The sequence below is a fragment of the Protomyctophum parallelum genome (genome assembly GCF_964188405.1).
Source record: "Protomyctophum parallelum genome assembly, chromosome: 2".
Classification (NCBI taxonomy): Eukaryota; Metazoa; Chordata; class Actinopteri; order Myctophiformes; family Myctophidae; genus Protomyctophum; species Protomyctophum parallelum.
In genome coordinates this window covers 4234002-4261362 of record NC_139699.1, presented here as the reverse complement: position 1 = coordinate 4261362, position 27361 = coordinate 4234002, and the positions used below count along the sequence as shown (strand labels likewise).

At 42.4% G+C, this 27361-nt stretch overlaps 1 protein-coding gene across 1 annotated transcript in view; it reads left to right on the top strand.

Annotated features, from left to right (window-relative positions):
• The window catches only part of LOC310854025 (plakophilin-3-like), a 75256-nt gene that overhangs the window by 19487 nt on the left and 28408 nt on the right, over positions 1-27361 (top strand). The window contains exons 2-8 of the mRNA XM_083758501.1: positions 6580-6671; positions 13027-13353; positions 13756-14138; positions 17182-17305; positions 17961-18165; positions 23473-23647; positions 24944-25061. Of these exons, the coding sequence (XP_083614627.1) occupies positions 6580-6671; positions 13027-13353; positions 13756-14138; positions 17182-17305; positions 17961-18165; positions 23473-23647; positions 24944-25061 (1424 nt within the window). The remainder of the gene's footprint in view (positions 1-6579; positions 6672-13026; positions 13354-13755; positions 14139-17181; positions 17306-17960; positions 18166-23472; positions 23648-24943; positions 25062-27361) is intronic.

Here is a 27361-nt window from a genome sequence, read left to right as displayed (position 1 = left end):
GCTGTTTTGTCATTTTATGTTTTGTGGTCCGCCTCTCTTCGTGCCTGTTGGTTGCTGTTACTATGTTCGGTTCTTGTCTATTGTGAGATTAAGAGTATTTAAAATAAGTGGTTAAACTAGCGATAGAATAGATTAAAGATTACGTAGTGTTTTATTTCATCAAAGCCAAAGGTTAAAGCCTCAATCTGCAATTTCTTCAACTGGTTGCCTGTATGAGAACAGGAACAGTAGGTTTAGAATAATAATAAACACCTTAACATAATTCTATATATTGTATTAATTGTTTATGAGTTGTGGCACACAGCTGTAGTGTGGGGGACTTCTTCTGTGCTGTTTCACAAGTCACACATTACAACTTGACAAAATGTTTCAGGCGTGAGATTTTATTTTTGCTTTAATCCGTGAGGAGGCAGTTTGGCTGCAGTGCAGATTGCACAGTGCAGTGTGAAGTGTCCACACCCTGTTAGTTCCCTCTGAACAGACAGGCTAAAACTCCTGGATTCTTGGTGACGTCTCCATTTGAACAGGGCGTCTCACTGACACTTTGGAATTCTGCTTTTACTTTTTTTTTGGTGGCTGGACCACAACAACAACATCTGGTTCCTCTGTATAGCTGTGGTATTTTTAAATGAAACTGTCTGTCTGAGTGATAAACTAACTGTGTCCGGGTAGCTCAGTCGGCTCACCTTTGGAACACAAGTTCATGCATGGGTTCGATCCAGGGCACCGCACCGCCGCCAACTCAGCGTATGAGTAGCACGGCTTGTGTGCAGCAACTCATACGGCAAGCACGGATTGGACAGTCTGGCAATTCTGGCAGATGCCAGAAGGGCTGCAGGGCAGTCATGGGGCCGGGGCTGAGCCAAAACAATAAGAAAAAGTAATTAAAAAAAGACATGGTAGCGTCTTTGGAGCGTATTTGGGCCGGTGAAGAGCACAAAAGCCAGGGCCGATTTTCTGTGCCAGTCCGTGCTTGGTGACGCTCCACCTCAACATCTCCTAGGTGTCTAGCGCATTGTAACGGGGGCAGACTCCTGTGTGTTACCACTCCAGACCTACTTACTTACTTAACTAACTAGGTTTAATGCCACCCCTGAAGATGAGAGATATTGTCTGTTCTGTGATCTAGATAGATGCAATTGAAAACAAAGTTCACTTTTTGTTTTACTGCTCTAAATACGATGACTTAAAGGAGAATTCCATACTAAAAGGCTTTCTTACCTTTCTTTGTAGTTGTTACGTCCCCACCAAAGAGGTCCAGGTGTTATTTTGTGCAAAAGCTCCTTATTGGCTGTTTCCCCTACCATAAGCCCTAAATGAATTGCATTGAATTGAATGGGAATTGAATGGGGCTATGGGGTGTTGTGCTAATTCGCTTATTTCCATCGCTCAAAATTATAATTTCTTTGTATATATCCTCTCTTCATAATGTAAATAATATCCCAAGCGGCACACTTTACTACTTCTTTCGATGGAAATAAGCGAACTAGCATAACACCCCATAGCCCCATTCAATTCCCATTCAATGCAATGCAATTCATTGAGGGCTTATGGTAGGGAAAATAGCCAATAAGGAGTTTTTGCACAAAAAAACACCTGGACCTCTTTGGTGGGGACGTAACAACTACAAAGAAAGGTAAGAAAGATAAGAAAGCATTCTAGCATGGAATTCTCCTTTAAGGGATATTTTGGTTAATAAGATGTCTTCTATATGTGGGGATTTCCTAGATTTAAATGACTATGTAAAAATGGAGATATGTTTTGCCAAAGGGACTTTCGTTGTAGCAGATTTTATTTGTCAAGCTTGGGAAAGAAGACAGAGTACTCTGACGTGTAATATAATGAATTATGTAATGACAACATGCTGTAAAATGCATAAATTATGTAATGTAAAACATGCTGTAATTGCAAATGTGAAATGGTGTCTTATAAACCCATGAGGGTTGGGCAATAGGGGTAGTGCATGACACGAAAATAAATAAACAATCATCAATCATCACTAGTTCTCTCTCCTGAGTGGAGGAAATTGCCATTCCCGACCTGAAAATGAATTTTTCTATTTGTGTTTACTAAAACAATGAGCTGGAGAGACGGGGAGATAGTGAACAAACACTCAAACAGTTGACCAGAGTCCCACAGGACTACCAGGACTCTATACCATTCTGACCTGAGATCAGATTCATACCAGGTTTCCACTGGACACACACTGGTCTGATTAACCCATTCTGACCTGAGATCAGATTCTAAAAAATGTCAGTCGTTCTTCGATTTGTCCAAAAATAGCAGACCTACAAGCTCGTATCGCGCCACTCGGTGGCGCAATATGAGCTTGTAGATCTGCTATTTTTAAATAGCTAAAGCATAACATGATGCCAACACCAAAATGGGTGCCCGGTCAGAATGGGCTATACCAGTGTTTAGCTCTGTTGTCTTCGCTGAGAATAGCCAATCTGGTTGTTGTGAGCTTGTAGATCTGATCTATTTTCACTGAATGTTCCCCTCCGAATATATCCACGTGTTTCCAGTGTCCCATGAGGCCTTGCTTGAATTATGGGCACTTAAGTGCTGTGTTTCATATACAGTATAACTGGCTGACTGCTGTTGCTGCTGTGACACCTGAATCTCTGCATAGGGATTAAATAGTGCTCCTTAAGTAACCTCAGCACTTGCTAATAGAGTACCGAAGTCCTGACGTCACTCCCACTACCACTGGGTCTCGGCGTTATTGTTTTGTATTGGGATTCCCATAGGGCAGGGGTACTCAACTGGCGGACCGCGGTCCACGACTGGACCGCGGACCACCTCTCTGTGGACCCTAGGCAAAAAAAAAGAAAAAACCTCTCCTAAGCTCAGGCCAGGCCAGCCACAGTCAATTTCAATTCAATTCAGGCAGTGTTGCTGCAGCATAACTACATTGTGTGTCTTATGTTAATGGAGGGAAGAAGTTAATAATATAAATAACATCAGATGGTACATTTCTCATGTGAAATTGCTGCAAAGGCCCCCAAAATGTCCCCCAAGGGCCCCCAAAATTCTCACAGTGTGATTTGGACTTGGAGTTCCACTCCGGGCCTGCACTCTGCACCCCATTATTGGTTGGGTGGAAGGGGATCTGATTTGTATAAGCTTGGCTTGACCATACTAAACGGGCACAGAGCCCCGCTCTCCAATGGACGCCGCGCATGGGACCGGACCTCGGTCTTATTCAAACAAAAAATTGTGGACCTTCATCCTTTCTAGTTGAGGACCCCTGCCATAGGGGGAATCTTGGATCGCCTCATATTATAACTGTGTTCCAAAAATAAACAAACCACCCCTGGCAATTGTGTCAGTTATGTGACTCGATTATGATATCGAGGTACATTTGATAACGTCTTAAGAAAATAATCGTACTCTTAAATTTGTACTTTTTACCGTCAGTTGATGCTTTATCCACATGAGTAAAATCGCCCGGCTGATTTGTTTGTTTCTGGAACACAGTACTATGGCCCGACCTAAGATCCCCCCCCAAGGCCCAGGCCGTAGCGTAACGGTCTGGGCACCGGACTGGTGATCCAGTCGCGGTGTGCCGCGGGTTCGACTCCCGGACCCGACACGGCCTTTACCGCATGTCATCCCCCCATCTCTCTCCCGTTTCCTGTCAGCCTACTGTCTGTCCCTTAAAAAATCAATAAAGGCGTAAGCCGCAAAAAAATATCTTAAAAAAAAAAAAAAAAGATCCCCCCCCAATGGGAAATCCAATACAAAAAATAATGCTGTGACCCAGGGGGATAGCGCCCTCTAGCTGCAGTGATGTCAGACTACTTCGGGTTCTCTATAAGCATTGATCATTAACTTGAACCAGCTGTGCGGTGGGAGATCTTGTCGGGTATAGGAAGGCTAATTTGACCCTTTTAGTTTTCTGTCGGGTTGTGTTCTCACATTAAGATCACTCAAATGAATTGATGGTGTGGATATATTATGCTATAGGGTTAATGTGGTTCAAACTCGTCTCCGGCCGTCAGACGAAGACATTGTGTGGGATTGTGTTCCTTCCTTTAATTATCATTTTAGTGTTTTTCATTCCACTGAGATGATCTCATATCCACACACCGCTGGAACGGAGATGACGACCTCACTTTCACACATGCATGTAACATGTAACACGGAGCTGCCTCTCAGCCAATCCCTGTGACCCACGAACCTATTTAAACGTCCGTCATGAAGCAAAAAAAATGGTCTCTATCGGGTGTAAATGTTACTTTTCACGATTCAAATTGCTTGTTGCGGATCGGTTACTTGCTTTTGTTGATTTATTGATTGATTGAAATATTTATTAACAGTTTGTAGAATTTACAGTACATTTTAAGCACAAACTCAATACAAAGACTGTCAACTGTGAGTGGACGACCCAATTAAGCATTATACTTGTTTACAACAGGGTCCACATTGTTCAATTCATCAAAACATTTAGAGACATACAAATAGACACTTCTATGTAGCTAAAGAACAGAACAGGAATTCATCATATAGGAAGCAAAAAGGGAAAAGATACATATACAGTGAGGGGAAATGGGGTGGGGGGGGGGGGGGGGGGGATTCAGATTTTACAGAGGCCAGTTTCGAATTGCAGCCGTCCGTAGGTGCCCTTTGAGAGCGGTTTTGAAGGAGTCAAGGGATTCACATGTCTTAATGACTGTTGGTAGGGCGTTCCACATTTTGGTGGCATAGGAGCGAAAATAATTTAGTCCCTTGTTTGTGCCGAATCTGGGTTGTACATGGTTTGTTGCACTCCCTCTGGTGTTGTGGGTGTGGACTTGTGATGCCCTTGTGTGACCCTGTAGTATATGATCAAGTACGACATTCATTTACAGAAAAAAACACAAGAAGTTAGAATATGAGGATAAGAGGATTCTATACCTGGACAGCAATGATATGTGTGTCATATCACTATCAGTATAGTGTGTGCACATAGTTGTGTTCTGTGTAAACACCAGGGCCGAGTTGATAGCAGGTCATTGGGGCTAATGCTCTACCCAGTGTAACTGTGGCTCCCTCAGATCAACCAGGCTCTGTCTCTCTTCCTCTGTCTGTCTGTCTGAGAAGAGCCGTGGTTCTTCACCACAAGCTTGGGTTATCTGAAGGGCTTTGACTTGTTCTGATCCACTCTTTAATGAAATAGAGCGCTGCCTGTTGGGATGGCATGCAGCCCCTCATACCTCAGACTTCTCATTCTGTACTTTTAACACAATACCTTTAATTCTCTCTCTTGCTTTGATTGAGAGATTGAATACTTTATTAACAAGTACAAGTGTATTAGTTGCGACCGAAGGTCGCATTTACTATGAAAACGTGCAATTCCCGTCAGTCAGTCAGTGTGTCACTCAAAATCCCCATACATGGCAAAGCCCCCATATATGGTGCCCAGGTCTCGTGACATCACTATGACATCTGATGTCATAATAAATGTGATTTGCTGTCGCAATTAAGCCCATATGGAATGTTGATCTGAGCTCATCAAACCCTGTACACTCAAGACATGCTCCTTATATGGCCAGTACAGAATTCACTCCATGTTGATATGACCCCCCCCCATGCCAAAGCGCCAGCGCAGTCTGCCGTCAACGAGGCGGATGCGTGCGCAGTCTGCCGTCAACGAGGCGGATGCGTGCGCAGTCTGCCGTCAACGAGGCGGATGCGTGCGCAGTCTGCCGTCAACGAGGCGGATGCGTGCGCAGTCTGCCGTCAACGAGGCGGATGCGTGCACAGTCTGCCGTCAACGAGGCGGATGCGTGCACAGTCTGCCGTCAACGAGGCGGATGCGTGCACAGTCTGCCGTCAACGAGGCGGATGCGTGCACAGTCTGCCGTCAACGAGGCGGATGCGTGCACAGTCTGCCGTCAACGAGGCGGATGCGTGCACAGTCTGCCGTCAACGAGGCGGATGCGTGCGCAGTCTGCCGTCAACGAGGCGGATGCGTGCACAGTCTGCCGTCAACGAGGCGGATGCGTGCGCAGTCTGCCGTCAACGAGGCGGATGCGTGCACAGTCTGCCGTCAACGAGGCGGATGCGTGCACAGTCTGCCGTCAACGAGGCGGATGCGTGCACAGTCTGCCGTCAACGAGGCGGATGCGTGCACAGTCTGCCGTCAACGAGGCGGATGCGTGCACAGTCTGCCGTCAACGAGGCGGATGCGTGCACAGTCTGCCGTCAACGAGGCGGATGCGTGCACAGTCTGCCGTCAACGAGGCGGATGCGTGCACAGTCTGCCGTCAACGAGGCGGATGCGTGCACAGTCTGCCGTCAACGAGGCGGATGCGTGCACAGTCTGCCGTCAACGAGGCGGATGCGTGCACAGTCTGCCGTCAACGAGGCGGATGCGTGCACGGCGACCCAGAAATGCTGTGTCGGGTTTCGGACAGAATTTGAGAACTCTAGACAAAATACGTAAACATAATGTCTGCAGACAGACTAGACAGTCTGTCTTGATCTTTCGCCATATCATTGTGTCTCACATCCTCTCTGCTATTGTCCTCATGTTTGTCCTCTCTCTCTCTCTCTCTCTCTCTCTCTCTCTCTCTCTCTCTCTCTCTCGCCCAGACCACAGTGCTCCATCGTACAGAACATTCGCGTCCAACCACGGAGGCTTCAGCAGCAGATCCATGGTTCACACACCCAGTCGGGTCATGGCTGTGAGTTCACTCTCTTCACCAACTACACTCTGCTGTCTAAACCACACTATAGCTACAGGACAACAGAAGGTCCCAGGTTTGATTCCCGGCCTCGGGTGATATGTGACCAAATTTGACTGGGAGACTGCCATTGGATATTTTTGAATTTTAGTTTTTTCATTTCATATCAAAGCAGGGAATCATAGCTTCAAATTGACATATTGGTTGTTCAGTTTGACGCACAAGTTTTGGAGATGGCTTATAGAGTAATGTCTTGCAGAAAACAGCGATTTGAGAAAACGGGTTTGAAAGGTTCACTTCTGTGGTCTCTAACATTACAATAGCTACATGTTTAATCATTTGTTTTCATATTTACATGTCAATTTCAGCTTTGACACTTATTTCAGACATGCTCTAGTATGTGAAGAGTCTGCCTGGGCTATTAACTCATTTTGGGAAAAAAAAGAAAAAAAAAGTTTTTCTCCTCTGGTGAAAAGCTGGAATGTGCGCGATGGCAGTCTCTCAGTCAAATCTGGTCACACATGTCAAGGTGTTCCTAACTGACTAGTTTAGCTGGGGACCCCCTTAGAATGAGCAGTCAGTGGGTTAGTGTCTACAGAATACAGAATGGCATCTACTGGTAAATACCACGCCATTCACACTGTCCCCACAAGACTTCATACAAACCCGAATGGAACGTTCCACTGTCCCATCTCTGTCCCTGTCCTCACTGTGTGTGTGTGTGTGTGTGTGTGTGTGTGTGTGTGTGTGTGTGTGTGTGTGTGTGTACGCGTGCGACCACACCCTGACAGCAGCATGCAGTATTTCCCATCCGTTTAAACAGCCAAGCCCCAAAAAATGATTTAGCTAATGACTTTATTTTTTCCTCCTCATTGTTGTTGATGCATCGTCGAAGAGCAGACTTAATGATTCGGAATCTAAGAATATAAAGCATGCTCTCATCAAGCGTGCGTCTGCGCAGCTACTGCCAGGCCGGGTAGCCTACCCTGGGCCTACTGCCAGGCCGGGTAGCCTACCCTGGGCCTACTGCCAGGCCGGGTAGCCTACCCTGGGCCTACTGCCAGGCCGGGTAGCCTACCCTGGGCCTACTGCCAGGCCGGGTAGCCTACCCTGGGCCTGCTGCCAGGCCGGGTAGCCTACCCTGGGCCTACTGCCAGGCCGGGTAGCCTACCCTGGGCCTACTGCCAGGCCGGGTAGCCTACCCTGGGCCTACTGCCAGGCCGGGTAGCCTACCCTGGGCCTACTGCCAGGCCGGGTAGCCTACCCTGGGCCTGCCAACTTTGGAAGGCAATCATATTCACTTGAAATGGGATCTGATAAGTCTGACTGATGCATATTGAAATGGGATCTGATCAGTCTGACTGATGCATATTGAAATGGGATCTGATCAGTCTGACTGATGCATATTGAAATGGGATCTGATCAGTCTGACTGATGCATATTGAAATGGGATCTGATCAGTCTGACTGATGCATATTGAAATGGGATCTGATCAGTCTGACTGATGCATATTGAAATGGGATCTGATAAGTCTGACTGATGCATATTGAAATGGGATCTGATCAGTCTGACTGATGCATATTGAAATGGGATCTGATCAGTCTGACTGATGCATATTCTTGATCACATGGCTCCAGAGATAACGTGCATACCGATTTGCGCCAATGAGCTTTGGCAGTGGCGTGCACAGATAGACACTAGGGGGTGCTAGAGCACCCACTGCCCTTTTGGCAATTTTGCTCTTAAAAAAAATCTAAATCTTAATTTGTAGTGTGTGGACCATGCGGTGACATTGATCAAATCTTGATAAAAAAAACGCTTCTACTATATTATTTAGGCCCCCACAATCTAAAGCTATGTTTCTATGTCAGTAGTTCTTTGATAAAAAAAAAATAGCAGACCTACAAGCTCGTAGCGCGCCACTCGGTGGCACGCTACGAGCTTGTAGATCTGCTATTTTTCAATAGCTAAAGCATACCATAATGCTAACACCAAAATGGGTTGCCGCCCCAAAATGGGTTAAGGCAACCAGCCGGTTCCATGCGCTGCACAAGGTGCCCTTTAATTTCACTTGAGCACCTGCCCCTCTAAATGTCTGTGCACGCCACTGAGCTTTGGTCACAATTTGTTGGAGGCAGCAGGTCCGTAATGTACTGGGGGGGGGGGGGCAAGACCTTTTTTGGCCCTTTGTACGCCCTGGTGGGTTTCAAAACCACCAGGCTGCACATCAAGAATCAGCGCACGGATACTGATTTTCTTCCAATCCACGTCAAGGAATGCAGCTGTTCTGTTCTCACTGACCAGTGACCATGGACGTGAAGATTTACTTGCCGCTCCGCAGAGGGGAATAAAAGCTTTTCCGTGCGTATTCTCATTGAAATGCACATCCCGCTGTGGCCAGGTTTAAACCACACAAACGTTGCACGCACAAACCTCTCGTGCACAATGAAAGCGCGTGCAAGCGAACGCCTTTTTCTTTTGGTGGGTTCTTCTTAGCCCCGGTGATCCCACCAGCCAGGCACTGGGCCAGCTGGCTGCAACAGCGCTGACATTCTCAAGTATTTCTTCCTCATTAACTGGACTTCCACAGGGTTCACGTTAAGGTCACAAACATCATGAAGAACCTGCCCGTGAATAATAAACAGCCTCACCTATGCCTCTGTAAACCTGGCATATACAGTACATATTTTAGGCGTATTATTAGCATTATTATTAAAATCATTCACAGCATTATTAGTTATTTACCGGTACTATTTCCCCCCCAAAAGATCAAATTATGTTACTATGTCAGTGTAACGAGATTAGCACCAACATCAACATGCTTACAGAATATACAATTACAATGGTTTAGAAGAGGTTCTCGTAACATAGAGAGCACACACACACACACACACACACACACACACACGTATGTGTACGTATAGGTGCTTCCAGCGTGACAAAGCCGGATGCACCGGTGGATTTGAACCCACAACCTCTGCGGTGGTGGGAGGGCCCGTTAGCGCGGCTCCACCCGAGCACCTGTAGATGTAGGTTATATAGGATTAAAAACAGTGTGTATTTCCATTGTGGTCCTTTATGAATCACCCAGTCAGCTTCTCGTCAGGCTAAATAACAATACCATGCTAAAAGCTAACCTGGAAGTGTTGTTGGAAAATTGTAGGATCTTTCAGGACAATGGTTACGTGTGTGTGTGTGTGTGTGTGTGTGTGTGTGTGTGTGTGTGTGTGTGTGTGTGTGTGTGTGTGTGTGCGCGTGTGTGTGCGCGTGCGTGTGTGCAGGGGGTGTTCCTAAACAGGAAATGGGCTTTGTGTCACTGCGGCTTTTCACCAGGTCGCTCTGACAATGCAAACATTGTGTGTGTGTGTGTGTGTGTGTTTTTTTTTTTTTTTAAACACACACACATAATAATGTGGAAACCAGACTGCTGGAAAATGGAGGAAGTTGATGATGATGGAATTTCTGACTTCCTGTGCGACTTGTTTGTGGTCTAGATACAATAATACTGAAACCAGATGTAATCGTTAAGGATTGTGGCTTAAATTATTAAAGTTCACGTATGGCCATTAAGTTGCATTCTGGTCAGAGAGTCTATCTGACCAGCTCATACCATGGAACCGGTCCGATCTTTGGACTGCACCCATCCCCCTTCCCCCTCCTCATGTCCATGCAGTATTTGACAAGACCCCTCCAAGCTGAAGTTTAACAGGATTAAATTCACACATTATGAATGGTTCAGCTCTGCAAACAGCTGAGTCATGCAGCTAATATTACACACAGCTTTGTGTTTGTCTGTGTGGTGAGAGAGGAGGAGGGTTTGCGAGGCTGTTATTTCATGATCCATTGCGAAATTTTCTCTCAAATCTGTCTGACTTTTACAATTTGCATAGGAATGTATAGGAATTTCATCAGACACTCTACCCTCTAACACCCGCATTAATTTCTACTTGCAAAAAATAGATTTCAACCTTACTACTACTTTGTACTACTAGGACTGACACTAAAACATATGTTAAAAAAAAAAAAAAAAAAAGGTTTGATGGAAAATTTATAATAATTATATAATAATTTGGGGGATATCTTTCACAATAATGAATAAAACATGTTCTAGACATTCTAATGATCACAAAAAAACATATATTACAATTATTGTACCTACTTTTATTAGGGTAAAGGTCAAAAGTCTTAGGTTAAAAAAATGTTCAAAATCCAGACAGTCCAGACATTTTTAATTTGTGTGAATTTCAGCCTCTGTGGGGGGTATTTATATGCAAATATCATGACCAATGGCATTGAAATGGCATTGCAATGAACATCACTGATGACGTTTAGGTGAAAAAAGAACAGAAAAAAATAAATAAAATTGTTGCTAAAAAGCAACGCTGGGTCTTAGAGGGTTAAGCATGATAAACACGTACAGCAAACTAGGATCACAGGTTAAATAACATACTACCAGAATAATATAATGCACTTTGAAACTATAGGATACCAGGTAAACGATGGACCTTGCATGGAAAGATTGGGGGATTTTGTATAAGATATTACAAGTAATTTCAAAAGTCCATTGGTGGTACTGTATAGTGTGTAACTACTGTGTCGCAACTAGTTCCCACCTGGACAACTGTCCCCCCTGTGAAGAAGAGGTCATGCTCAGGCCTGTTAAAAGCAATATATCTGTACCCAAACAAACCAGTGCACGCAAACACGGATGAACAGATTTATTCTTGGTCTTCCTCTAGGCCTCAAGCCTGACAGTTCCATTGAGAGCTCTTAACTGTCGGAATGTCGGGTCCACTCGGATCTCAGAACCAATTTCACTGGATCCGTCATTTGAAAAAAAGATCTCAGTTGGGTCTTGGAAGTATATTCAGTTCCAACCTCAGCATCCTTACCCATAAGATCACTATCCGTCCCAGGGCCGCTGCCTTACGTTACTGTCAGGCAGAAAACGTAACCTTGTATCTCCGTATTTCAACTTTTTAAGTTATTTCTAAAATGATGATGCACTGCATCGTTGTATGTAGAGTGTCAAGCAAAAGTTACAAAAACGTTTTGATACTGAGAGGTTTCCTGTAGTAACTGTAGGAGCCAAATTAGTATGAAATGTAAAATGAATTTGTGTGACCATGGGGTGGCGCTCTGCTGTGTATGTGTCAAGTTCACTGTCATGGGTGGGAGGATTGACCCGGAAGGTAAATGTTTGTTAGGCCAGTTAACATTAACAGTACGGTATTAGACCAGTTAACATTAACAGTACGGTATTAGGCCAGTTAACATCAACAGTACGTATTAGACCAGTTAACATTAACAGTACGGTATTAGGCCAGTTAACATCAACAGTACGTATTAGACCAGTTAACATTAACAGTACGGTATTAGACCAGTTAACATTAACAGTACGGTATTAGACCAGTTAACAGTTTGACTGTTTTACACGCTTAACCCGCATTTTAATCAACCCCCCTTCACTGCCGAGATTGTTGTATTACCTTTAGAGCATACGCTGAATTATTTGGGCTTTTAATCCGTGAAAATCCAGCGAAAAAAGCTCCCTCGGGTTGTTGTGATCCGAGCGTATCATCCACCATCTTGGTGCACCCGGAAGACGCACACAAGACTGGTCTCAATGAGGCGTTGCACCCCATGCATTTCCATTGGCCTCAATTTCCCAGAAGCCCTAGCAGCCCACAGCATGTGACGATTTCCGGTTTCGTCATCAAAGCGAATGCATCTAGTCTCTATCCCCGCGACGAAGACGGATTTTATTTTTATTTATTACAATACAGCGGATTAAACACAGAAAACAAAAGGCGGGTATGTCGTATATCGCAGTGACAGTAACCTGGAGTAATCCATTCCCGGCACGGAAACTGTTTTAACATCAACAGTACGCATTAGACCAGTCAACATCATCAGTACGTATTAGACCAGTTAACATCAACAGTACGTATTAGACCAGTTAACATCAACAGTACGTATTAGACCAGTTAACATCAACAGTACGTATTAGACCAGTTAACATCAACAGTACGTATTAGACCAGTTAACATCAACAGTACGTATTAGACAAGTTAACATCATCAGTACGTATTAGACCAGTTAACATCAACAGTACGTATTAGACCAGTTAACATCAACAGTACGTATTAGACCAGTTAACATCAACAGTACGTATTAGACCAGTTAACATCAACAGTACGTATTAGACCAGTTAACATCAACAGTACTTCAACCAGGTCCAGCCACGGGTTCAACTCCTCCTCCCTTTTGGACATAAGGTTTTCTACCTGACGGTGATAATATATGGATTTCTGTCATTGTGACCTGTGTATGTGTGTTGACCCTTGACCTCCAGGTGGCGACAGGACCCCTCCCCTCCTCCGCTGCCTTCTCCTCTCGCTCCGCCGTGGATCTGGGTGCGAACCACCACACCTATCGGGGGGCCAGCCAATCAGGGACCAGCGTGGTCCAGAGCAGCTACCAGAGCAGCCAGTCACATCATCATCATCATCGCACCAGGACCACCCGCTCCAAATCCCTATCTGACCCGGAGGACCTCCCCCCTGTGTCCTTATTGGTTCCCCCAGGAAGCCCCGCCTACTACCCCGCAAGCCCCGCCCTCGGCGCCATAAGGCGGAGCCTCAGTGGGACTCTGGCCGGGGGAGGGGCCTCTAACTGGCAGGTAAGGGATGAAAATAAAAAAAATACATCATTTTGGAAACTTGTTGTTATAGTCGATTGATCACGTTTACGATGAGGTATAACTTGTAAGCAGTGGTGGAAAGTAACTACCGGTAAGTACATTTACTTAAGTACTGTTCTTCAGTAAAATATTTTGGTATTTGAGTATTTCCGATTTCCAATACTTTTACTGCTCCACTACATCTCGGTTCCAAATATTGCACTTTTACTCCACTACATTTATTTGAAAAGTTCTAGTTACTTTGTAGATTGAGAATACTGTATTATTACAAAACATACAATTTATTCAAGTATATTTACCATTACCTGGCACCCCTCACTTCACACAAGTGTCATTTCAATCTCTTAAGTAATCTCTCATGTCTAATCGTTAAACTATCAGGAGGAGGAGCTAGCCAGCCAGCATGCCTACAGAGGCCCCTCCCACCGCACCATCAGTCGCATCACCAACCGCCAGCAGTACCACCACCAACAGCAGCAACCCTGGGGGCCACAGGACGGGCTCTGGGGCCCCGGGGGCCCCGGGGGCACCGCCAGCAGGGTGGGCTCCATAGCAGTAGGGGGGAACGGCTGGGGCGGCGCCTGGCAGCAGCAGCAGGTGTCCAGGGTGAGCGGAGGCAGCAGCAGCGTGGTGGGGGCCGTGGCCGGGCAGCAGTACCAGGCGTCCATGCATCGAGCTGCGTCGCTGCGCAGCATGAGGAGCGTCGGGAAGGGAGCGGACGTGATGGACGGAGCCTCGACTCACAGCAACGACCCGCTAGGAGGGTGAGTTTATATGATAGTGTTTTAGTCGAGTCCCAAGTCAAGACCACGTCCGAGGGTGGGTCCCAGTCAAGACCGAGTGTGGGAGGGGGTCGAGTCTGAATCAAGACAGAGACTTGACGGGAGGCGAGACCTAGTCGAGGACAAAATATTTATATATATATAATATATATATATATAGGTACAGAAAACACTGTGACAGCAGGCAGGTGCGTCAGCTGCACTCCGTTAATTAACAAGATAGCTGTCTATAAGCACCAGACTCCTTAAAATATGGGTATAAAGCCGTGACCACAACAAAGGGTCGCCATGCAACTCCTTGGGTCCAAACGGTTTGCGCGGAGTTGCATGGTGACCTTTTGGTGTGGTTTCACTTGGGACGGCGTGCGTCAACGTGCAACAGGACATATCACACCGCTGGGACAACGCTAAAACCGTCTCCACTAGTGGTGCATTCAATTAATCGATATGGCAATATATCAATCGAACATCCGGACGATAGCTGAATTGCTGTATCGATGCTGTATCGATGCTGTATCGATACCCCATTCTGACCTGAGATCAGATTCATACGAGGTTTCCGCCGGACACACACTGGTCTGACGAACCCATTCTGACCTGAGATCAGATTCTAAAAATGTCAGTCGTTCTTCGATTTTTCAAAAAATAGCAGACCTACAAGCTCGTATCGCGCCACTCGGTGGCGCGATATGAGCTTGTAGATCTGCTATTTTTTAATAGCTAAAGCATAACATGATGCTGACACACAAATGGGTGCCCGTTCAGAATGGGTTAAAGCCCCCCTTGCAAGTTGCAATGTACTCCCTTCCCAGACCCCTTGTTAGGATGTTTAGACATTTTATTTCGTGATACATATCTATCGTGAGATTGCAAGCAATATCCACCACTATTCTCGACCCTTTGGTGTGGTTAGGCCGTTAATACATAAATTTAATTTCATTGTAGTGACTCGAGTGTACTCGGTGGGGGGAGTCCTGAGTCCCTTGGTAAGTTGGTCCAAGACCAAGTCAAGACCCAGTCAAATTACGTGCGAGAACCGAGACGAGACAAATTAAATTGTGGAGGGGGGAAGCGAAGGTAGCTTCAGTTGGCTAGCTTCATTTTTCCAGTTGGGGGCGAAGACACCAGGCGATCGTTCGCTTCGTTCACGCCACCCCATTCGCCTAGTTCGCACCGAGCCCGGTCGCGTGACGTAACTTTATATTTAATACTACAGAATAGGGCTTCCCAAACTACTTTGACCCCTTGGAGGGGAGAATATTTCCAGGTACCCCCTCATCCTCGCAATAACACTGATAAGCATATTTACAACCTTAAAAGCCTTTAAAGCCCTTTAAAGCTCTAAATGGACTCCACCCTACATGTCCAGCCTAATAAAAGCATACACCCCCCCCCCCCCCCCACGACCTCTACGCTCCCAAGATACTGGAAAACTCACAGTCACATACCACAATAAAATAAAAACTCACAGTCACAAACCACAATAAAATAAAAACTCACAGTCACATACCACAATAAAATAAAAACTCACTGCGTTCGCAATAATACCGACCCACATTATACCATATCTCTATGGGAAAAATTAACTGGCTTTTGGAATTGGTAATTGGAACTAGGGATGCGCCGATCCGATACTCGTATCGGAGATCGGCGCCGATCCAGGCAAAAATTCTAGATCGGGAATCGGTGGCAATGGGCCGATCCATTATCCGATCCAGTCAGATGCCGCTCCGTTCTCCCGTTGGAACGTGAGACATGCTCCTTCCCAGTGCGCACACACAGTCAAACAGCCCCCTCGCTCCCTCAGCCCTCTCCCTCCTGATCCTCGAGGGAGAGGAGGGGCTCGGGCTGCGCTCAGTCACTGTGCACTACACTAGTCTGTCTCGTTCTGTCACTTCTGTCCCGGGTGTCCCCCCGCTGTGTTCTTAACTTTTTTAGCAGGTCGCTCGTATTTCTTTATGTAAGATAAAGAATCCGATGAACACGGAGAGCCAAAGAGGACAGTTGCCAAAGCCCCCATTCAATTACATCCTACTTGTTGTTGCTGTTCCTCATGTTAGCGATAGCTGCTAAAGCTATCAACAGTAGCCTACCTACACAACATTGCTAGGCTAGCAAGCTAACGTTGCAGCAAAGGGATCGTTGGTGTGTGTGTGTGTGTGTGTGTGCGTGCGTGCGTGCGGGGATTCCGAATATTAAAATAATAATAGTAGTTTGAGTATGCTGGCCCACAGTAGCTACAGAATGTGCGTAGGGAGAGGGAACATATGGGGCTAATGCTGGCAATGATGCATTGAATAATATCTGAATAGAACATTAACTAGAGTTATAAAAGGAATAGAAACCAAAATGATGTGGTTGACTATCGTCAGAAATAAATTAAATTGTGGTTGTGCTTTACAACTTTCCTTATGTGTAGGCCTAGCTGGTTTATAATCCATAGTTACTATGTATAATAATAATAATAATAATATTATACATAGTAACTATGGATTATAAACCTAAAATAATAATAATTATAGGCATAATATTATTATGCATAGTAACTATGGATTATAAACCAAAAATTATAATTATAGGCATAATAATAATAAAACCCCCTAGTGGCCAAAGACGTAATCTGCGTATTAAATCAATAAAAACTATGAAAGTGCATAATACTGCACAGCTTTTATTTGTACTTAGAATGTTAAACCCTCATAAATCGCCCTGGTTGACCAATATTATTAATCCACGTGTTAATAATATATTATATTATTATATATAATATAATATATATAATAATGTATTAAATACATTACATTATACATTAGACATAGGGTATCGGATCGGTACTCTGTATCGGCAGATACTGGACCCCCATGTATCGAAATCGGTATCGAATGCCAAAAAGCCGGATCGGTGCATCCCTAATTGGAACTAATAATATATATGTGTGTGTGTGTGTGTGTGTGTGTGTGTGTGTGTGCATGTGCGTGCGTGCATGCGTGTGCGTGCGCGTGCGTGCGTGTGCATGCGTGCACAGGATCCAGGGCATAGACATGCCCACGGCGGTCAGGTATCTGTCAGAGAATGATTCAGGGATGCAGGTCCTGGGAGCCGCCTACATCCAGCATCAGTGTTACCATAGCAACGATGCCAAGAACCAGGTATGTGCATGCGCAGGAGTTACACTTCATCCTTTTAGAGGCAAGGCCACTTGGCCTTTTGGTGTTGCACTTTTTTTAAGGGCACAAATGCCTGCAACAGGAAGGCCCACGTACGTGAACCGGATGTAAACAAATGCTGTGTAAAGTGACGAGCGATTGTATTTTATATAAAACAAATTAACCACGATCATCTGTTCTTTCGTTTATGGGCCGTTGAATAAAGCTTATACAATCTGGGATAATCTTATAATGTGGAGGCGGATGTTCATTTCTGGCTGTATGGTAGGAACCGAATAAGAAATGGTGAGCACCAGGTACCCATACAAATAATGTAATTTTGGTACTGCATATCGCTTCCTAAACGTGCGGCCACGCGCTAATTATTTTATTTATTTATGTATACATAAATGTACACATATACAAATGTATTAATTTAACCCATTCTGACCGGGCACCCATTTTGGTGTCGGCATCATGTTATGCTTTAGCTATTTAAAAATAGCAGACCTACAAGCTCGTAGCGCGCCACCGAGTGGCGCGCTACGAGCTTGTAGGTCTGCTATTTTTTGAAAAATCGAAGAACGACTGACATTTTTAGAATCTGATCTCAGGTCAGAATGGGTTAACATCTCTCTCTCTCTCTCTCCCCCAACAGGTACGTTCTCTCCGAGGCGTCCCCGCCCTGGTCCAGCTGTTCTCCAGTGAGAACCAGGAAGTGCAGCGGTTCTCCACGGGCGCCGTGAGGAACGTTATTTACGAGAACGCCGACAACAAGGCGGCGCTCATCGACGCCGGAGGCGTCACGCGACTGGTCGGCGTCCTGAAGGAGCCCGACGAGGAGCTACGCAAGAACATCACAGGTAGAGTAAAAGTACTCGATACAAGAACATCACAGGTAGAGTAAAAGTACTCGATACAAGAACATCACAGGTAGTGTAAAAGTACTCGATACAAGAACATCACAGGTAGTGTAAAAGTACTCGATACAAGAACATCACAGGTAGAGTAAAAGTACTCGATACAAGAACATCACAGGTAGTGTAAAAGTACTCAATACAAGAACATCACAGGTAGAGTAAAAGTACTCGATACAAGAACATCACAGGTAGTGTAAAAGTACTTGATACAAGAACATCACAGGTAGTGTAAAAGTACTCAATACAAGAACATCACAGGTAGAGTAAAAGTACTCAATACAAGAACATCACAGGTAGAGTAAAAGTACTCGATACAAGAACATCACAGGTAGTGTAAAAGTACTCGATACAAGAACATCACAGGTAGTGTAAAAGTACTCGATACAAGAACATCACAGGTAGAGTAAAAGTACTCGATACAAGAACATCACAGGTAGTGTAAAAGTACTCAATACAAGAACATCACAGGTAGAGTAAAAGTACTTGATACAAGAACATCACAGGTAGTGTAAAAGTACTCAATACAAGAACATCACAGGTAGAGTAAAAGTACTCAATACAAGAACATCACAGGTAGAGTAAAAGTACTCGATACAAGAACATCACAGGTAGTGTAAAAGTACTTGATACAAGAACATCACAGGTAGTGTAAAAGTACTCAATACAAGAACATCACAGGTAGAGTAAAAGTACTCAATACAAGAACATCACAGGTAGAGTAAAAGTACTCAATACAAGAACATCACAGGTAGTGTAAAAGTACTCGATACAAGAACATCACAGGTAGAGTGAAAGTACTCAATACAAGAACATCACAGGTAGAGTAAAAGTACTCAATACAAGAACATCACAGGTAGAGTAAAAGTACTCGATACAAGAACATCACAGGTAGAGTGAAAGTACTCAATACAAGAACATCACAGTTAGTGTAAAAGTACTCGATACAAGAACATCACAGGTAGAGTGAAAGTACTCAATACAAGAACATCACAGGTAGTGTAAAAGTACTCGATACAAGAACATCACAGGTAGAGTGAAAGTACTCAATACAAGAACATCACAGGTAGAGTGAAAGTACTCAATACAAGAACATCACAGGTAGAGTGAAAGTACTCGATACAAGAACATCACAGGTAGAGTAAAAGTACTCGATACAAGAACATCACAGGTAGAGTAAAAGTACTCAATACAAGAACATCACAGGTAGAGTAAAAGTACTCAATACAAGAACATCACAGGTAGTGTAAAAGTACTCGATACAAGAACATCACAGGTAGTGTAAAAGTACTCAATACAAGAACATCACAGGTAGAGTAAAAGTACTCAATACAAGAACATCACAGGTAGAGTAAAAGTACTCGATACAAGAACATCACAGGTAGAGTAAAAGTACTCGATACAAGAACATCACAGGTAGAGTAAAAGTACTCAATACAAGAACATCACAGGTAGAGTAAAAGTACTCAATACAAGAACATCACAGGTAGTGTAAAAGTACTCGATACAAGAACAATCACAGGTAGTGTAAAAGTACTCGATACAAGAACATCACAGGTAGTGTAAAAGTACTCGATACAAGAACATCACAGGTAGTGTAAAAGTACTCGATACAAGAACATCACAGGTAGAGTAAAAGTACTCAATACAAGAACATCACAGGTAGTGTAAAAGTACTCGATACAAGAACATCACAGGTAGTGTAAAAGTACTCAATACAAGAACATCACAGGTAGAGTAAAAGTACTCAATACAAGAACATCACAGGTAGAGTAAAAGTACTCGATACAAGAACATCACAGGTAGAGTAAAAGTACTCGATACAAGAACATCACAGGTAGAGTAAAAGTACTCAATACAAGAACATCACAGGTAGAGTAAAAGTACTCAATACAAGAACATCACAGGTAGTGTAAAAGTACTCGATACAAGAACAATCACAGGTAGTGTAAAAGTACTCGATACAAGAACATCACAGGTAGTGTAAAAGTACTCGATACAAGAACATCACAGGTAGTGTAAAAGTACTCGATACAAGAACATCACAGGTAGAGTAAAAGTACTCAATACAAGAACATCACAGGTAGAGTAAAAGTACTCAATACAAGAACATCACAGGTAGTGTAAAAGTACTTAATACAAGAACATCACAGGTAGAGTAAAAGTACTCAATACAAGAACATCACAGGTAGAGTAAAAGTACTCGATACAAGAACATCACAGGTAGTGTAAAAGTACTCAATACAAGAACATCACAGGTAGAGTAAAAGTACTCGATACAAGAACATCACAGGTAGTGTAAAAGTACTCGATACAAGAACATCACAGGTAGAGTAAAAGTACTCAATACAAGAACATCACAGGTAGTGTAAAAGTACTAGTAGTAAATAGATAATATAGAAACGTAGTAAATAGATAATATAATGCATAGTAAATAGATAATATAGAAACGTAGTAAATAGATAATATAGAAACGTAGTAAATAGATAATATAGAAACGTAGTAAATAGATAATATAATGCATAGTAAATAGATAATATAGAAACGTAGTAAATAGATAATATAATGCATAGTAAATAGATAATATAGAAACGTAGTAAATAGATAATATAGAAACGTAGTAAATAGATAATATAGAAACGTAGTAAATAGATAATATAGAAACGTAGTAAATAGATAATATAATGCATAGTAAATAGATAATATAGAAACGTAGTAAATAGATAATATAATGCATAGTAAATAGATAATATAGAAACGTAGTAAATAGATAATATAGAAACGTAGTAAATAGATAATATAGAAACGTAGTAAATAGATAATATAATGCATAGTAAATAGATAATATAGAAACGTAGTAAATAGATAATATAATGCATAGTAAATAGATAATATAGAAACGTAGTAAATAGATAATATAGAAACGTAGTAAATAGATAATATAGAAACGTAGTAAATAGATAATATAATGCATAGTAAATAGATAATATAGAAACGTAGTAAATAGATAATATAATGCATAGTAAATAGATAATATAGAAACGTAGTAAATAGATAATATAATGCATAGTAAATAGATAATATAGAAACGTAGTAAATAGATAATTTAATGCATAGTAAATAAATAGATAATATAGAAACGTAGTAAATAGATAATATAATGCATAGTAAATAGACAATATAGAAACGTAGTAAATAGATAATATAATGCATAGTAAATAGATAATATAGAAACGTAGTAAATAGATAATTTAATGCATAGTAAATAAATAGATAATATAGAAACGTAGTAAATAGATAATATAATGCATAGTAAATAGATAATATAGAAACGTAGTAAATAGATAATATAATGCATAGTAAATAGATAATATAATGCATAGTAAATAGATAATATAGAAACGTAGTAAATAGATAATATAATGCATAGTAAATAGATAATATAGAAACGTAGTAAATAGATAATATAATGCATAGTAAATAGATAATATAGAAACATAGTAAATAGATAATATAATGCATAGTAAATAGATAATATAGAAACGTAGTAAATAGATAATATAATGCATAGTAAATAGATAATATAGAAACATAGTAAATAGATAATATAATGCATAGTAAATAGATAATATAGAAACGTAATAAATAGATAATATAATGCATAGTAAATAGATAATATAGAAACGTAGTAAATAGATAATATAGAAACGTAGTAAATAGATAATATAATGCATAGTAAATAGATAATATAGAAACGTAGTAAATAGATAATATAATGCATAGTAAATAGATAATATAGAAACGTAGTAAATAGATAATATAATGCATAGTAAATAGATAAAATAGAAACGTAGTAAATAGATAATATAGAAACGTAGTAAATAGATAATATAGAAACGTAGTAAATAGATAATATAATGCATAGTAAATAGATAATATAGAAACGTAGTAAATAGATAATATAATGCATAGTACATAGATAATATAATGCATAGTAAATAGATAATATAATGCATAGTAAATAGATAATATAATGCATAGTAAATAGATAATATAATGCATAGTAAATAGATAATATAGAAACGTAGTAAATAGATAATATAGAAACGTAGTAAATAGATAATATAGAAACGTAGTAAATAGATAATATAATGCATAGTAAATAGATAATATAGAAACGTAGTAAATAGATAATATAATGCATAGTAAATAGATAATATAATGCATAGTAAATAGATAATATAGAAACGTAGTAAATAGATAATATAGAAACGTAGTAAATAGATAATATAGAAACGTAGTAAATAGATAATATAATGCATAGTAAATAGATAATATAGAAACGTAGTAAATAGATAATATAATGCATAGTAAATAGATAATATAATGCATAGTAAATAGATAATATAATGCATAGTAAATAGATAATATAGAAACGTTGTAAATAGATAATATAATGCATAGTAAATAGATAATATAGAAACGTAGTAAATAGATAATATAATGCATAGTAAATAGACAATATAGAAAATATGGCAGCCAAAGAGTTCATAACAATTTTGATTATTTTTCTTAAAAATGTGATGAATCTCACAGAGGAGTTGTCATTTCAATTATCAGTTGTTATATCTGCTGAAAGTCGAGGATCAGTTACTGATTCATCTGGGATTGATTTGTGCTGGTTGAACACACACACACACACACACACACACACACACACACACACACACACACACACACACACACACACACAGTGTTGACTAGTGTTTTACTAGCTCTGTGCATTTCATCCATGTCCCTTGAGGGGAAATTGTGAAAGCATGAATTAATAATAAATAGTCTAAAATAAAAACGTATTGTATTATATGTGCATTTGACCTTTTAGATTTCCCACGGCGCACGAACCAGAGCCCTACAAATTAAGCCCTGGCTTTAACAATAGTGACTATGCTATTAGCCTATTATGTTTTGTATTGTGTGTGTTGTGTGACATTTGTGTGTGTGTGTGTGTGTGTGTGTGTGTGTGTGTGTGTGTGTGTGTGTGTGTGTGTGTGTGTGTGTGTGTGTGTGTGTGTGTGTGTGTGTGTGTGTGTGTGTGTGTGTGTGTGTGTGTGTGTGTGTTGTGTGACATTTGTGTACGACTGTGTGACTGTGTGTGTGTGTGTGTGTGTGTGTGTGTGTGTGTGTGTGTGTGTGTGTGTGTGTGTGTGTGTGCGTGCACTCGTGTGTGCGTGTGTGTTGTGTGCGTCATAGGTATCTTGTGGAACCTGTCATCCAAAGACAACCTGAAGGAGAAGCTGTCCAGAGAAGTTCTGTCAGAACTCACAGAGAGAGTTCTGGTTCCTCTCTGTTCCTCTGGAGACTCTGGATCCATCCAGCTGAGTCCCTCTGAGAAGGACATCTTCTACAACACCACCGGATGCCTCAGGTAGGTCTCTCTCTCTCTCTCTCTCTCTCTCTCTCTCTCTGTCTCTCTCTCTCTCTCTCTCTTCTCTCTCTCTCTCTCTCTCTCTCTCTCTCTCTCTCTCTCTCTCTCTCTATCTCTCTCTCTCTCTCTCTCTCTCTCTCTCTCTCTCTCTCTCTCTCTCTCTCTCTCTCTCTCTCTCTCTCTCTCTCTCTCTCTCTCTCTGTCTCTCTCTCTCTGTCTCTCTCTCTCTCTCTCTCTGTCTCTCTCTCTCTCTCTATCTCTCTCTCTCTCTCTCTCTCTCTCTCTCTGCCAAAGGGTCCTTTTTTGCCCTCGAATTTTAGACGATTTTGTAACCCATTAACCAAGTGTCAATTATCTAATGTAATCCTGGGCGCTACACTTCCTCTGCCAACCTGGGGGGGGGGGGGGGGGGCAGCGGACTGACCTCATGCTTCCTTCAATGCATGAGGAGTCCAAGCTGCTTCTTTTCACCTGACAGGCGGGGAGAGTTTCCCCGGCCGGACGTATAGCGTGTGGAAGGAACAAGTTAACCAGTTCCTTTCCCTCCATCAGGCCAAAGGGTCCTTGATCTGAAATACGAAGGGACTCGTGGATCTACAAGTTCACAATCGGCTATTTAATATAATAAGTGTAACAGTCATTTCGACGGCATCAAGATCCGATAAAATACATTTTAGTCGACTAAATCAACTGTAGATTTAGTCGACTAAAACTAAATGAAAACTATTCCAGAGAATGACTAAAATTACAATAGAAATGTGCTGCCAAAAACAACACGGATGTGTTGTTGCTGTGGGCAGTTTAGTGACATCATAGTTCATTCATTAACTGTTGTAAATGTTCAACTAGCCTGGAGCTGCATTCTTACTGAGCACTCAAATTATACGTACTGTACAGTAATGGCCACGGAGCTTGGGGAGTTAACCCATTCTGACTTGAGATCAGATTCATACGAGGTTTCCGCCGGACACACACTGGTCTGATGAACCCATTCTGACCTGAGATCAGATTCTAAAAATGTCAGTCGTTCTTCGATTTTTTCAAAAATAGCAGACCTACAAGCTCGTATCACGCCACTCGGTGGCGCGATATGAGCTTGTAGATCTGCTATTTTTAAATAGCTAAAGCATAACATGATGCTGACACCAAAATGGGTGCCCGTTCAGAATGGGTTAAACTAGCCTGTAGTTGCAGCCGTAACCGTACACTCAAATGAAAGATTATTAGTGACAATTGAAATTACTGCTGTTTGACTGTCTCTTTGGTGTGTGCGTGCGTGCGTGCGTGCGTGTCCAGGAATCTGAGCTCCATCAACGAGCGCACACGCCAGCAGATGAGAGAGATGCGAGGTCTGGTGGATTCTCTGGTCTGCTATACCCAGAGCAACCTGCAGGCGGAGCACTCTGCCGACAAGGTGAGCACCAGCCATTGTATCCTGACTGTACGTTATGAATGTGTATGAATGAGGCGGCCTCCATATACGCATCTCCATGCACTGCCAGCGACACCATGCATTAGCAGTTTGACTGTTTTACACGCTTAACCCGCATTTTAATCAACCCCCCTTCACTGCCGAGATTGTTGTATTACCTTTAGAGCATACGCTGAATTATTTGGGCTTTTAATCCGCGAAAATCCAACGAAAAAAGCTCCCGTGGTTTGTTGTGATCCGAGCGTATCATCCACCATCTTGGTGCACCCGGAAGACGCACACAAGACTCGTCTCAATGAGGCGTTGCACCCCATGCATTTCCATTGGCCTCAATTTCCCAGAAGCCCTAGCAGCCCACAGCATGTGACGATTTCCGGTTTCGTCATCAAAGCGAATGCATCTACTCTCTATCTCCGCAACGAAGACGGATTTTCTTTTTATTTATTACAATACAGCGGATTAAACACATAAAACAAAAGGCGGGATTAGCGGGGTTGGCAGCAACATTAACCTGGAGTAATCCATTCCCGGCACGGAAACTGTTTAATACATTCTGACCTGAGATCAGATTCTAACGCACAGTTTGAAAAAATAGCTAAAGCATAACATAATGCTAACACCAAAATGGGTTAATACATTGAAGCTATAGGCATGGGACGATAATCGCTATTATTGTTTATCGTGATAAAAAAACATCCTCCATCCACTTTCAGTTCAGTTCAGTTTGTCTTTGAGTGCTACTAGCCACTCCTATAGACAGCAATGTGTGTCCATATGTATGTTCCTGTTCCGAGTACGGAAATAGCATTTGTTGTTCACACACACACACACACACACACACACACACACACACACACACACACACACACACACACACACACACACAGAGAGGCCAGGGAGGAGAGCTTGTACAGTACGTACAGCACAAGTACAGTACAGCACCACTCAGTTCAGACGGGTCTGATCTTATTTATGAAAATCACCCCAAGGGGTCTTTGTAAATATACAAACATACAAGAAAGGCTTTTGTGATTGCATGACTTCAATGTGAATGACTCTAGATGATGAAAGTGTTTATAAAGTGCTCCCATGGCTCTGAACAACACGTTCCCCCTCAGTATCTGTGTTTTGGGAAGCTTGAAGCTATAGGTCACCGAACCTCTGGCAGGAACGCACCACAGATTTCCGAGAAAGTCCGACCTCCCCTGAATTTCCTAAATCCTCTCAAATAAAATAGTAAAGCTGCTTACAGTCAGGCTGCCTTCCTGACGCCTGAGTCACTGAGTTTTCTTTCTCACAGACAGTGAAGAGTGAAGACTAACCATTACATTTTCAGAGAGGAAATAAATCCACAGCTCAGCCCAAACCATGGCTGTATTTGATTGTTTAATTTGTTTATTGTGACCGCAAGTCTCATTTACTATGAAAACGTGCAATTCCCCTCAGTCAGTGTATCACTCAAAATCCCCATGGGAAACGATCTGCTGTCGCAGTTAATTAAGCACATATGGAGATCCCTGAATGTCATCAATATTGGCCAGCAACTCCACATCTGACCTCAAACCCTTAGATCTCCATATATGGATATATGTCAGAACCTGTTCTGATATGTTGATCCTTCCCCATACATCCTTCCTCTTCGATGTCTCCCTTTTGACTGATACTGTCCATTTAAACTCTAGACGGGCCTGTTGACTGATACCTGTCCATTTAAACTCTAGACGGGCCTGTTGACTGATACCTGTCCATTTAAACTCTAGACGGGCCTGTTGACTGCATACCTGTCCATTTAAACTCTAGACGGCCTGTTGACTGATACCTGTCCATTTAAACTCTAGACGGGCCTGTTGACTGATACCTGTCCATATAAACTCTAGACGGGCCTGTTGACTGATACCTGTCCATTTAAACTCTAGACGGGCCTGTTGACTGATACCTGTCCATTTAAACTCTAGACGGCCTGTTGACTGATACCTGTCCATTTAAACTCTAGACGGGCCTGTTGACTGATACCTGTCCATTTAAACTCTAGACGGGCCTGTTGACTGATACCTGTCCATTTAAACTCTAGACGGGCCTGTTGACTGATACCTGTCCATTTAAACTCTAGACGGGCCTGTTGACTGATACCTGTCCATTTAAACTCTAGACGGGCCTGTTGACTGATACCTGTCCATTTAAACTCTAGACGGGCCTGTTGACTGATACCTGTCCATTAAAACTCTAGACGGCCTGTTGACTGATACCTGTCCATTAAAACTCTAGACGGGCCGCCCCACAGT